Source organism: Macrobrachium rosenbergii, chromosome 5 (genome assembly GCF_040412425.1).
Source record: "Macrobrachium rosenbergii isolate ZJJX-2024 chromosome 5, ASM4041242v1, whole genome shotgun sequence".
Lineage (NCBI taxonomy): Eukaryota > Metazoa > Arthropoda > Malacostraca > Decapoda > Palaemonidae > Macrobrachium > Macrobrachium rosenbergii.
In genome coordinates, this window is record NC_089745.1 from 3,573,418 (window position 1) to 3,588,417 (window position 15,000).

General features: G+C 34.7%; 1 protein-coding gene across 1 annotated transcript in view; it reads right to left on the reverse strand.

Moving 5' to 3' along the window:
* The window catches only part of LOC136838446 (proteoglycan Cow-like), a 620,993-nt gene that overhangs the window by 35,379 nt on the left and 570,614 nt on the right, over nt 1-15,000 (reverse strand). Inside the window, 1 exon segment of the mRNA XM_067103375.1 lies at nt 6,227-6,535. Coding sequence (XP_066959476.1) covers nt 6,227-6,535 — 309 coding nt within the window.

A 15,000-nucleotide genomic window follows, 5' to 3' on the forward strand; every position in this document is an offset into this window, starting at 1 on the left:
AAATAATGAGGTCTGAGGGCTGCAATCTGGTGAGTTTGATGATTGGAGGGTGGATGATCAACATACCAATTTGCAGTCCTCTAGCCACAATAGTTTTTAAAATATGAGGACGGACAGAAAAAGGCACGGCCGGCAAATTAGTTTTCTTTTACAGAAAACTGAAATGGAGTAAAACTATTAATAAGACGTAAAACCAACTAGACATCTGTTATATATTAAGCTGAAGCCTCAAACATTTTACCAATTATTGTGGCAGTGAAAAATTACGAAAATACTCCTAATTTAAAGACGTTAGACAAAACATCGAATGAAATATTTGTCCGATACACTGAAAATACATCTTTATGTTCTGAAGTACATACAAAAATATCCGTCTTACCACATAACTTCATACTGGATACACATACAATTATTATATATATATATATATATATATATATATATATATATATATATATATATATATATGTATATATATACACATATATATATATAAGTATACATAATGTATACACATACATACTGGAGACATGCAACCACGCCTACGCACGGAATACTGAACCCGAAAACATCCAAAATACGGAATGTGAAAATGAACTGCATTCTGAATACATTTGGAGCGCATTGGAGCCTTCGCTCCGTGAGTTTTGTTTACCTTATGAAATTGTAATGCTAATATGAAAACCTTTTTACCAGTTCTCTTGGGGAAACACGAACTAATCATGAGGACAGACTTTGTAAATATATACATATATATGTATGTATATATGTATGTCTGTATACATATATATACACATATATATGTGCGTCATATACACATAGATACATTATATACATTAAAATTAATGAAAGAAGTGACAGTTTGGGGCCGAAGGAACGCTGCAAAAAAAACCTAAATAATGCTTACAGTGCTGTGCGTGAGGTGCACTTACGGCAATAACACCCACCCCACCAGCCCCCCTTAAGGAGAAGAGACGTTCTATTACAATTAATATTATATGTACAAACACACACACACACATATAATGTATATATAGATATATATATATGTATATATATAATATAAATTTCTGACTCACGTCAGGATCAAACCCAGGTCTTTACAAATGACTCGTGCGGACTGGTCGGCAGCGCTCTGGTCTTTCATTTGGAAGACCTGGGTTCGATCCTGATGTGAGTCGAAATTTATTTCTGTTCCACACGTAATTGTGAGTTGGTATTTCTAATATATATATATATATATATATATATATATATATATATATATATATATATATATATATATACACATATACATACATACATATATATACATATATATATATGCATATATGGATATGTAACGCATTCTGAAAAAACCTGTCAATCAATTCCACAGGAACGCCAGCCAGCCAGCCAATGACGGAGGGATCCCGCCCTCCACTAAATGCTTGACTGAACTAATAACTCGCCGACGTAATCATAAAAAAAAATATACATATATCGCGATATGTTGATTGATCAAAAGGAATGACAAGCGCCCTTGATTACGACGCAAAAAAATGACTAATTAATAACTTCTACACGGATCAGCTTCGGTCATAACTCAGATGATCATCATCGGGGTTTAGGGAGGAAAAATAAAAACAAATAAAAAATGAATAAATTAAAAAAGCGTGTAAGATACCTTTCGGATTAATATCCTTCTACTACGGTAGGATAATTAGATGGCAATCATTAGCGTTGATGGCCATTAAATCTTATGTAAGAAATATGATGAATAATTAAGCTCAGTTTCGGTAAAGTCCGAATCACAAGCAAGTGTTCATAATGACTAAGTCGCTAAAAATGGGGAATATTTATTTTAATTAAATCTCATCCAAGCTGATAACGATTAAATCAAAACTATGAATGATTATCCAGATTAAATCACAACACCCCGTAGAGGGGTACTGCCGTCAGTGCACCTCATGCGGTGCACTGTAGGCATTACTTAAGGTTCTTTACAGCGCCCCTTCGGCCCCTAGCTGCAACCCCTTTCGTTCCTTTTACTGTACCTCCTTTCATATTCTCTTTCTTCGATCTTACTTTCCTTAACCCTCTCCTAACAAGTGATTCATAGTGCAACTGCTTTGAGGTTTTCCGTTTCAGCGCTGAATGACCTCATAGGTCCCAGTGCCCTGCCCTGGGCCTAAACTCTATGTTCAGTTCAATTTACTTCAGTTCAAAAATCACAACAGCCAAATGTCGAAAGCTATTCAATCACCAATAGCAATTATGACTTTCATAAATAACAGGAGATAATGCATGTTTAGCACAACGAGAGGATAAAATAAGGACAGTGAATATGGAAAGGAATGGAATATAGAGTTTAGGCCAAAGGCCAAGCACTGGGACCTATGAGGTCATTCAGCGCTGGATAGGAAATTGACAGCAGGTAGGTGTGAAAGGTGTAACAGGAGGAAAACCTCAAAGCAGTTGCACTATGAAATAATTGTAAGGAAAGGGTGGATAGAAGATGGAAGATACTATGAACGGAGGTACAGTAAAAGGAATGATAGGGGGTTGCAGCTAGGGGCCGATGGGACGCTGCAAAAAACCTTTAGCAATGTCTACAGTGCACCCCGTGAGGTGCACTGAACGCACTAACCCCCTACAGAGGAAAATGAATATGAAGAAAATTATCAGGCAATTCTTTTAGAGTAATTTCCCATTATCAATTCATGAAATGAAACTCAACTATTAGATATTAAGGCATTATAAAAGATTACAATAGGCGGATGAATGTGACAGCTATTATTGTCATGATTTTCTTACGCCAGTCATTTTAAGATATACTGTATATTAGATATACATGCTTGACATAACATTTAACATTACAACAGGAGGATGAATGGGATAGCTATTCATGAAATCTCATAGTAACATGAGTCACTCAAATGGTGAAGAAATCTACAACAGTGTAAGTGTACGTGTATGTGTGTGTGTATATATATATATATATATATATATATATATATATATATATATATATATATATATATATATACATTTTTTCTCTTTTTTTCTTTTTAATATATATTTACACTTATACTACTGGATTTCTTAACCATTTTACAGGAGACAGCTATAGTTGTCACGATTTTCTGAAGCCGGACATTTTAATTTATATGTCATATAGAACATAAAAACACCTACCCTATCGCGAAAATAAGAACCATTAAATATAATCCCACCCAAAATCACTCCAACCAATCCCGTGGCCATCTACCCAGACATACCTGCTTAAATTAGGGTCAACATGCCAAACTACAAATGAGAACTGAGGTCAACATGAGTCTCATTATCATCGCCACATCACTCGGGAGACTTCAAGACCTCCTCCTTGTCCTATGATTTGGTGCAACCGGACCAACTGACGGGTGAGTGACGGGTGACGAGGTCCAGCAGTCATCCATCTGACGCAGGGCTTGTGACGGGCCTACGTAATTTGGCTGCTGGGAGGCTTTGCAAGCGGGGTTGCACTGCGACACTGTCTAGAATCATTTGCAACAGTACCCACCGCGACGTCATTTTGGTCGGGATTCAAAGCCGGAGCAACAGGGGAAGGGGGTGGGAGTGGGGAGGGGTTGCTAGGAATTAAAATGGATGGTTTGATCCCAAACTGAGATTCAAGTTTAACGCCACAAATTCAGAGAACACACACACCCGTACTGATATATATATATATATATATATATATATATATATATATATATATATATATATATATATATATATATATATATATATATATATGTACACATATGTATATATATATATATATATATATATATATATATATATATATATATATATAGAGAGAGAGAGAGAGAGAGAGAGAGAGAGAGAGAGAGAGAGAGAGAGAGAGAGAGAGAGAGAGATCACGCAGCGCCAAACAGCCCAAAAAGTGCTTATGTTTCACTTTAACTTTTTTGTGATCCAATCAGGCCGGTTCTTACAAGTAATCGGCTAAAAAAAAAAAAAGATCGTCGATTGTTAAAAAAAAAAAAAAATTCAAAAATTTTTTACCCGAGTTCCTTTTTTCTTTGTTTACGTATCTCAATTTTTTTTTTACACGTCGAAGCGCTTTCATCCATTCCGCCTCAAATAGTCGGGATGTAAAAACGGATGGCAAGAAATCAAAGCAGAGTTTGTTTTTTCACATTTTTTTTTTTTTGCGCCGAACAAATAATGAGTTTTAAAGCTACCCTGTCTCGGCTCCTCCCTCATCTCGACTTGCCTTCTGGAGAGAAGGTTCCCATTCTTAGCACGCGAGGAAGTGGCCTTGCCGAGAAAGAAGGGCTTACGCGCCTTCATTTGTGAGGAGCCTGAGATCTTGCGCCATAAAAGAACTGGTATCCTTTTTTTTTTTTTTTTTAACTACGAGAAGACCCCAGCGCGTTCTTAAGGAGAAACAGAGGATCCTCTTCTCTTCCATTCCTACATCCTCAGGGAGACGGCTCCACTGTCCTCACATCGTTGGAATTTGGAATAGTCCCCCCCTGAGGATGTTGAGCAATTTGGACCTCAGTTCCCTGAGGATGCTGAGGAATTTGAACCTCAGTTCCCTGAGGATGTTGAGCAATTTGAACCTCAATTCCCTGAGGACGTTGAGCAATTTGAATCTCAATTCCCTGAGGATGTTGAGCAATTTGAACCTCAGTTCCCTGAGGATGTTAAGCAATTTGAACCTCAATTCCCTGACGACGTTGAGCAATTTGAACCTCAATTCCCTGAAGATGTTGAGCAATTTGAACCTCAATTCCCTGAGGATGTTGAGCAATTTGAACCTCAGTTCCCTGAGGATGTTGAGCAATTTGAACCTCAGTTCCCTGAGGATGTTGAGCAATTTGAACCTCAGTTCCCTGAGGATGTTGAGCAATTTGAACCTCAATTCCCTGAGGATGTTGAGCAATTTGAACCTCAATTCCCTGAGGTTGTTGAGCAATTTGAACCTCAGTTCCCCAGGGGATGTTGAGGGATGTTCCCTGAGGGATGTTAGCAATTTGAACCTCAATTCCCTGAGGATGTTGAGCAATTTGAACCTCAATCCCCTGAGGATGTTGAGCAATTTGAACCTCAAAAGTCCAAGCGAAGATGCTATGAATTACTATCCTGAAACAATTCACTTTGTATTTTACTAATTTATTTATATTTTTATGTATGTATCTATTAATTTATTAATTTATCCTTTTTTTCTCTAATAAAACATCTCTTCTTTCTGCATTTCCTATTACCTTTTATAAAATCTTTCAATGAACACCATAATATTCTTTGGAAGCTAGAATTCCAATTCAATGGCCTATGAAGCATTCCATATGAATAGGGTTTATCTCTGAATAATAATAATAATACTAATAATAATAATAATAATAATAATAATAATAATAATAATAATAATAATAATAATGCCAAAGAAATACCAACCACTCCAACTCCCTATCCATTTTTAATCTCTTGAGCATGCTGTCCAACCACTCCAACTCCTTCTTGATTGTCTTTCAGCTTTGAAGGGTTAAAAGTCACCCAGTGCTTTTTAACAGCCTAAATCTCCTATATATATCAAATAGATATTGAAATATATTCTGTATGAATATAATATGATAAATTCACGTAGGCTTTAAAACATCTAAAACAAGCTTTAGGAATATACAATAACATAGGCTTTAAAATGTCTTCTAATACAAGCTGTAGGAACATAACATAATATACGCTTTAAAATATTTTCTAAGTTGTAGGAATATAACATAATATACGCTTTAAAATATCTAATATAAACTGTAGGAAAACACTATAATATACGCTTTAAAATGTCTTCTAATACAAGCTGTAGGAATATAACATAATATACGCTTTAAAATATCTTCTAAGTTGTAGGGATATAACATAATAATATACGCTTTAAAATATCTAATGTAAACTGTAGGAATATACTATAATATACGGTTTAAAATGTGTTCTAATACAAGCTGTAAGGCATACATGTAGGAATATAATACAACAAACGTTTTAAAATATCTTCTAATACAAACTGTAGGAATATACTATAATATACGCTTCAAAATATCTTCTAATGCACTCTGTATGGATGTATATAAATATATATTTATACGCTTTAAAATATCTCCTAACATAAACTGTAGGAATACAACATAACATGACAAATTATCAATAACAGTGTATAAAATATCTCCTAAGGACTTACTTCTCGGCGAAGGGCCTGCGGTTCAGGCGCTGGTTGGCGCCGCCCCCAGCGGCCACCACTCCAGCAGCGGCCGCCGCGGGAGGAGGAGGGGGACGGGGAGTGGTCTCCCTCTGCGGGGACGACTCGTAGTCGTCGTCGAGGTCGTCGTCGTCGTCCTCGTCGTTCAAGAGGTACTCGTCGTCCTCCTCGTCGTCGTAGGTGTCGTCGTCGTCGTCGTCGTCCTCGTACTCGTCCAGGGCGTCCCACGACTTGGGCAGGTCCTCCTCGTCGCCCGCGTCCGCCACGTCCTTCAGCGGGACGATCTTGTCCCTGGGGGGAAAAAGGAAACAGCAACATCAACGGATGCCGTTTCGTAACCTGGCGTCGCAGAGAGAGAGAGAGAGAGAGAGAGAGAGAGAGAGAGAGAGAGAGAGAGAGAGAATAAATGTCAATTTATAATTTTTATTTAATCTGACAACAGTAGAAAAAAATTGCAAAGAACACAGACACTGACACACACACATAGAATATATATATATATATATATATATATATATATATATATATATATATATATAGATATATATATATATATATATATCAAATACTGGTAAAAAATCTCAAAACAGTCCAGAAGACTAGTAAAAAAGAGAGAGAGAAACAGAGAGAGAGAGAGAGAGAATAAGTTACAGGTTATAAAAATCCAACATCAGCAGAAAATAAACATAAAAGGAAGGGAAAGAAGGAATCACTCTGTAACCTTAGTTGGCGTCACGACCATAAAGGTCATTAAAGGGCGAAAATACCAATTTCAACTATCTACTCTATTCAAGGTAAGCTGTAAGCGTGGCTACATTAGACATACATGTAATCACGGGCGCGAGCGCACACACACACACACACACACATATATATATCTATATATACATATATACATAGATATGTATAATATATATTATATATATTATATATATTTATATGTATGTATGTATATATACATATATATTTACATGTGTAAATTTAACAATACTGAGGAAGAAAAGTAATTCCTTGCAGTTCAGTGAAATATATTCAGAAACATGTAAGTCAGATCATTAATCATTCTTTCGAAAATTCCTCTCGAGAAAAAGGGAATTAGCAGTGCATAAATATAAATAGAAAAGAAAAGAAAGACAAATACTTAATAAACAAATGTAAACAGAAAATAAACAAACGGTGTAAAAATCAGCATCCAAATGAAAAACGGATTAAAAAATAATAGTGAAATGAATAAAAACACAGTATAAAAAAGTAATAAAGGAACTAAAAAGAGGGTAAAGCGTGCGTTAAAAAAAAGACAAATAACGCTACTACACGGCAAAGACAAAATAACTTCGCGAAGCGTGAAATGAATACGTATATAGATTATCAGGGGAATGAAATGTTTTTGCCGCGTGTCGTACGTCGTCAAAATCAGGGCGATTCGATGATACGCTGACAGTAAAGCACAATAACTGTCGCTTTTATTTCATTTTTTTTTTAGCTGGTGTAATAGGCCAAATGTACGCTCTCTCTCTCTCTCTCTCTCTCTCTCTCTCTCTCTCTCTTCATTTTCTATTTCTTGTTTTCAGATTTTTTACCATTATTTTATGATATTAAATCAATCATCCATTCCTCTCTTTCTCTCTCTATCTTGCAATTCATTACGTTAAATTAAACATTATCAATTAATCTCTCTCTCTCTCTCTCTCTCTCTCTGTAGTCAGAACGTGCTGGTTAGATGGAATGCAGGTGTTGAAATGAAAAGGTAATGGCAGACACGAAGCGTAAAAGTGACTGGAACAAGCAAATGGCTATTTGTATGTGTGTGTGTGTATGTGTGTATGTGTGTGAACAGGGACAGGGGTGTCGAAGCAGTGTTGATGGGCCTTTGTGAAGGCTCGCAAAATAGACGGCAAAGTGGAGGTTTTTTATATATAATATATATATATATATATATATATATATATATATATATATATATATATATATATATATATATATATATATATATATATATATATATATATATAAGTTTTATAATCCAGCAAGACTTCAAATATGGGCAATGCTAGTTTTTATGTCTTGAAATAATTATAAAAATGCCAAAATATGGAATATCAATGTTGTCAGTTTCTTACATAATTAATATGAGCACAAACTATGCTCTCACCCCATAGGGAGCTGCTGAAACCTTAAGAGGAGTGCAGAAACATGCACTCCCAAAGTAGCACCCTAATCAGCGAGGAAACGAGTGCAAAATATGAACTGACAGTGTATATGCCTTCCTGAATAATAATAATGTATATATATAAAATGGATGTATGCATGTGTGTGTGTGTTTGTGTATGTGCCACAATTACTCTGTGAGAGAAAAAGTTTGTCGGATGTCATTCAGAGTTATCCCGGGAACTGCCGGGTTGGTCATCTAATAATAATAATATAATAATAATAATAATAATAATAATAATAATAAATGCTCAAATCAAACAGCAGCACGCGACCACAATCCACCAAGTCACTGCGGGAACGAGTTAAAAAAAACATCTAATCAGCAAGACCTCTACATTGCAAGATGCATAATGCAACTTGCTAGATTTGCAAACGCGGTCAAGCGTGGATGTTGCAGCAGCAACAGCACTCTCTCTCTCTCTCTCTCTCTCTCTCTCTCCGTTATGAAATTTATGAAATTGAGCTGGTGTGCATCATCAAACTGAATAAGGAAGTTCAAAGTCTGGCTGGCAGCGAGTTCGCGAGAGGGAGCTGCGGTTTTTATGTAATATTTACCGGACGGGAGGCTTAACGTGTGTGTGTGTGTGTGTGTGTGTGTGTGTGTGTGTGTGTGTGTGTGTGCCTGGACACGGCCTTCCTTCCCCTGTACATTCTCAAGTGTAAAGTAAGACATGGAAGTTTTTAACAAAAGAGGAACCCAGATAAAAGCACAGATATCCATACTTACACACACACAATATATACATACATACATATATATATATATATATATATATATATATATATCATAACATATTCATGTGGAACAGAAATAAATTTCTGACTCACTTCAGGATCATACTCAGGTCTTTCAAATGAAATGACCAGGCCCCTTACCAACCAGGCCCACAAGTCGTAAAGAAGTCGGAACCTGAATACAACTGTACGTGTGTGGCCTGGTTGCTCTCTAACTCAGTTTGAAAGACCTGGGTTCGGTCCTGATGTGAGTCAGAAATATATATATATATATATATATATATATATATATATATATATATATATATATATATATATATATATATATATATATATGTATATATATGTATATATACATATATATGTTTATATATATATAAATATATATATTAAATATACAATGCATAAAATATGTATGAACGGTGTGAGTACAATAATAGAAACACTCCCTCCTACATTCGTATATTCTTACCAACCGCGAGGGTTAGTTTGAACGGCCGTAAATTGTACCGCATATTCCGGCATTATCCGGCAGTAACCCAAATTTATTGCCCCCATTCCAGATGACCTCCGTATCCCTCCCCCCTCCAACTACCTACTAACCACTACCTTTGAGGACCTACCTTAACCTCCCTATCTCCTCCCCATCACACACCCTCAATCTCCTCTCCCCCCTCTCCGGGGGGTTGGGGGGAGGGTGGGATTCTACAACAAACCACCCCTTTTCCTTCCATCGTATTTCGATATAATCTGCGAGTTTCAGAGTGCCTTTTTTTTTATTCTTTTTTGATTCGAAGGAAAAAATGGAAAAAAAGAAGATTACCATACGATGCAGACTTTCCACACTGTCATTCTATTCTCGTATTTATTTAATTCCAAAATACACAAAGGAGTAAAAAAATACATATAATAATAAAGAGTAAGAACTAGAATAAGTGACACATAAAAATCGGGATATATTAATAAAGAAATCAATTTGTTCTAAGATATATACACAAAATTCCCCCTGTATTTATCTGGTTCTAAAATAAGCGAAACTGAAATAATGGTATATATTAATAAAGAAATAAATTTACTCAAGGAGAGAAACAAACACAAAAATTAACTTTAAATTCATTTACTTCTAAACAAATGAGACATATATATATATATATATATATATATATATATATATATATATATATATATATATATATATATATATATGTATAGACATATATCCATGGAGAGATTTTGTAAGTATGTATCACATTCCAATCTTGAATCAGGAAAGACATTTTCTATATATATATTATATCATATTATATATTTATATAGTGAATCATATTATTTTTACACACACACACACATATATATATATATATATATATATATATATATACAGGCTATATATATAATTTAAATTTATTACTTCTAAAGTAAGAGCCAGCCAAAAATAGAGATATATTAATAAAGAAATAAATATACTCTAAGAAACAAACAAACACTTCTAAAATAAGTGGTAAAAAATACACATCTTAATAAAGCAACATATTTACTCTAAGACAGAAACAAAACTTCTAAAATATGTGAAGGAAAAAAACACATCTATGTTAACAAAGAAATAAATTTACTGACAAAAAAAAAAAAAAAAAAATAAATTTCCCCAACAAAAAAAAAAAAATAAAAAAAAAATAAATACAAAGGAGGGTGAACAAACGACTAAAGACCGCAGCAGCGGCGCCCAGTGATCCACGACCTCATTCCAAGAAAGGTAATAAATCTCCATCATTTTCTCTCCCTCGAATACTTCCTCTCCTCATCTCCTCTCCTCAGCGCCCTTTGGCTCGGTCTGAACCGTGGACCGATAAAGACTGCTCCTCTCGACTCCTTCAGAGTCTCTTTAGAATTATTCTCAGATTTAAATACTCCTGCCTCCTCCAGTCTTACTTTGGGCTATGGGTTGTCAGGAGAGTTCTAAAAAGATGATCAATATTGCTTATAGAAGTTTCATGCCCAAACCAGTCACTCACCCCCTTGATTCCACAGGAATAGTGAGCATAATAATCGACCGACATGACTGGTCTTCCGAGTCATCACAGGAATTATTCTCAGATTTGAATGCTGTTGACTCCTCCAGTCTTTCTATGGACTATGGGTTGTAGGACACAGTTTAAAAGAGAAATTCATATTGCTTATGGGAGTTTCATGCCCAAACGAGTCACTCACTCCGTGATTCTGTAGGAACTGTGAGCTTGAGAATCAACCGACGTGACCAGTCTCTTTTCCCCTTTTAAAAGATTTCATTTCCTCACAGTATTATAAATCGTAAGTAAGAGTTTTAAAAAAGATGATTAATATTGCTTATGGAAGTTTCACGTCCAAACGAGTCACTCACTCCGCGATTCCGTAGGAATTGTGAACATGAGAATCAACCGACGCTACTAGTCTCATACCACTTTTAAAACATTTAATTTCCTCACCCTATGCACCATGAACTGTCAGCTACAAGAGTGAAGACGATTTGACATAGCCTCTTTCTTTTCAATTTATCTCTGTCACTGTGTTCCCAGAGATCTGTGACCTACCCCTATCGAAAGATGGCGATTCTTATCATAATTCAAGAGAACACCAGCTCATTATCTTTTTTCTTAGAATCCTGACCTGGTTTTGGGCTCTTGTCCATTTCTATTATCCGTGTGCCCATACAAAGTCAAATGGGAATTACGTTAATTTTGAGCAATTCATACTGAATTCTCCTAATACTAGTTATATTAGTATCTGTCAGTAAGTTAGGTTGTGTAACAGCTACTATCCTGACAGGTTAGACGCTGTAGATTACTGATGTCATAAGTTCACCATCATGGCAGTAATGAATTTCAATCAATTATAACGGAATTCATCCTAAAATTACTAAGTGAGACCCTCAGAATATTGGTGTCATAAGTTCACTGTCCTGACAGAATTTCAATCAATTATAACAGGATTCATCCTAAAATGACTACGCGAGACCCTCTAGAATAATGGCGTCGTAAGTTCACTGCCCTGACAATGCTGAATTTCATCCAATTTTAACAGGATTTATCATGAAATGACTATCGAGAGGCAGTGTATACATGAAGAAGGGTATTGCTAATCTAATAGACTTCCTTTTTTGAAACATTTCAAACAAGGTAGAGTTACTGGTACCGCGATAACTGCACACTTTCAAATAAGGGCTCCTCCAAATATTGCAATTCTACCCAAAATGTTCTATGGCTTTACAGAGACAAAAGGTAGATAGTAATGGTGAAGGGGAAACAGAAATGAATTTTATTACGTCATATTAGCCTCTTTGCAAAAAAAAAAATCTTTCATGACCCTCACCTGTTGTCTTTTTACTTATTCCTTGTGTTTACCAATCTTCATTTGTATCTTCTGAAGCTTATATAGCCTGTTTTCTGTAACTCTTATATACTATCTTCTATAACTTTCATAACCTATCCTCTATAACTTGTATAACCTATCTTCTATAACTTGTATAAGCTATCTTCTCTAACTTGTATAACCTTATTCTATAATCTTATAACCTATCTTCTATCACTTGTATAACTTACCTTCTATAACTTGCAAAACCTTCTTCTATAACTCTTATAACCTATCTTCTATAACTTGTCCAACCTTCTTCTAACTCTTATAATCTATCTTCTAAGCTTTGTATAACCTTCTTCTATAACTCTTATACCCTATCTTCTATACTTTGTATAATCTATCTTCTATAACTTGCAAGACCTATTTTCTGTAACTCTTATAACCTTCTTCTTTACCATATACAACCTTCTTCTATATTTATAACCTATCTTCTAGAACTTGTACAACCTTCTTCTATAATTCTTATATCCTATCTTCTATACCTGTATAACCTATCTTCTACAACTTGCAAGACCTATTTTCTATAACTCTTATAAACTATCTTCTATAACATGCACAACCTTCTTATATATAACTTTTATAACCTACCTTCTAGAACTTGTACAACATTCTTCTATAATTCTTATATCCTATCTTCTATACTTTGTATAACCTACCTTCTATAACTTGCAAAACTTTTTTTTCCCCAAATAAAAAAAGTCGCAGAAAAAAAAGGTGTACAAAAGCAAAAGGGTTCCTTGCTGCTACAGGACCTCCCTCCCCCCATCTCCCCCCCCACCATTCCCATCTCTATATTACTCATTTCCACCACACGCACACTACCAAAACACCAGACCCCACCCAATAACACTTCTATAATGAATGTGTTGTTTTTCTCACTCTTTTAGTTGTGTTGTTTATTCTATCATCTCTTTTTGTTTTACTTCGTCATTTCCAAGATTTGTTTTGCAGTGATGAACTTTAAGTTAAATAACAAAATAAATATCTAAGGCCTCCGATGGATATAACAAAAATATTATATAAATATTGATCATGGATTCTTATGAATAATAAATGATGTGGATAAAATACATAAAAGAGTCAATTCATTAACTCCCAAAACGCTTTTACTAAAACGTTACGACGTAAATTACCGAACTACAAACTTATTTACAAATTCATACACAACAAACAGCAATGAATTAAACTCTTTAAAGACTGACAAACTCCGACTTACATACTAATTTATAAATTCATATACAATAAACTGCAATGAATCAAACTCTTCAAGGCTGACATAGTACGACCTACAACCTAATTTACAAATTAATATACAACAAACTACAATAAATTAAACCCTTTAAAGGCTGACAAGCTCTGACCTACAACCTAATTTACAAACTCACATACAGTAAATTGCAATAAATTAAACTCTTTAAGGGCTGACATACTCTGACCTACAAACTCATTTACAAATTCATACTCAACAAACTACAATAAATTAAACTCTTTAAGGCTGACACACTCCGACCTACAAACTAATTTTCAAATTCATACATAATAAACAGAATTAAATTAAAATTCTTTAAGGCTGACATACTGACATTCATCTTTTCCACGTGAATTCAACGCAGCGTGAATCTTACAATAAAAATTCATAGCATTACATCCTGGTAGCAGCGCAACACCAAATGCAATATCCCAGCTTATTAAATGCTACCCCGGGCCATATTTCTACCATACCATAAATCATGGTAATATATATTTCCAGATGCCGCGCTGAACCTCTGGTGACACTGAGGCATGGGAATGTTTTTATTATTATTATTATTATTATTATTATTATTATTATTATTATTATTATTTTCCTAATAACGTTGGCAATTACACATTCATGTTCACTTTTATTTTTAATGTATTGGAGAGTGGTTCCTTTATAATGAAACAAACACTCAAACAACACACACACACACACACACACACACACACACACACACATATATATATATATATATATATATATATATATATATATATAAAGACAAATTCCGTGAAGGAAAGGGAAACAATTGAGTACTGCAAAGGCCTTTCGACTTCTTATCCTTTACTTAGCAGGACAAGAAGTCGAAAGGCCTTGCAGTACTCCACTAATTCTCTTTCCGTCGTGGAATTTGTCGTTATTTACATATTTATCACGTTCCATATTTTCGTGATTCAGTTTTATATATATATATATATATATATATATATATATATATATATATATATATATATATATATATATATATATATATATATATATACTCGATGCACAGTCCATGTTCCAGCCACCCCAATATAGCTTCAAGAAGAATTCAATTCGAAGATCTTCCACCCTCTTTAATGAAACAGACTCAAATATTGCTCTCCGGAGGGCGGCCTGCTGCTATTCTATCTCCCAC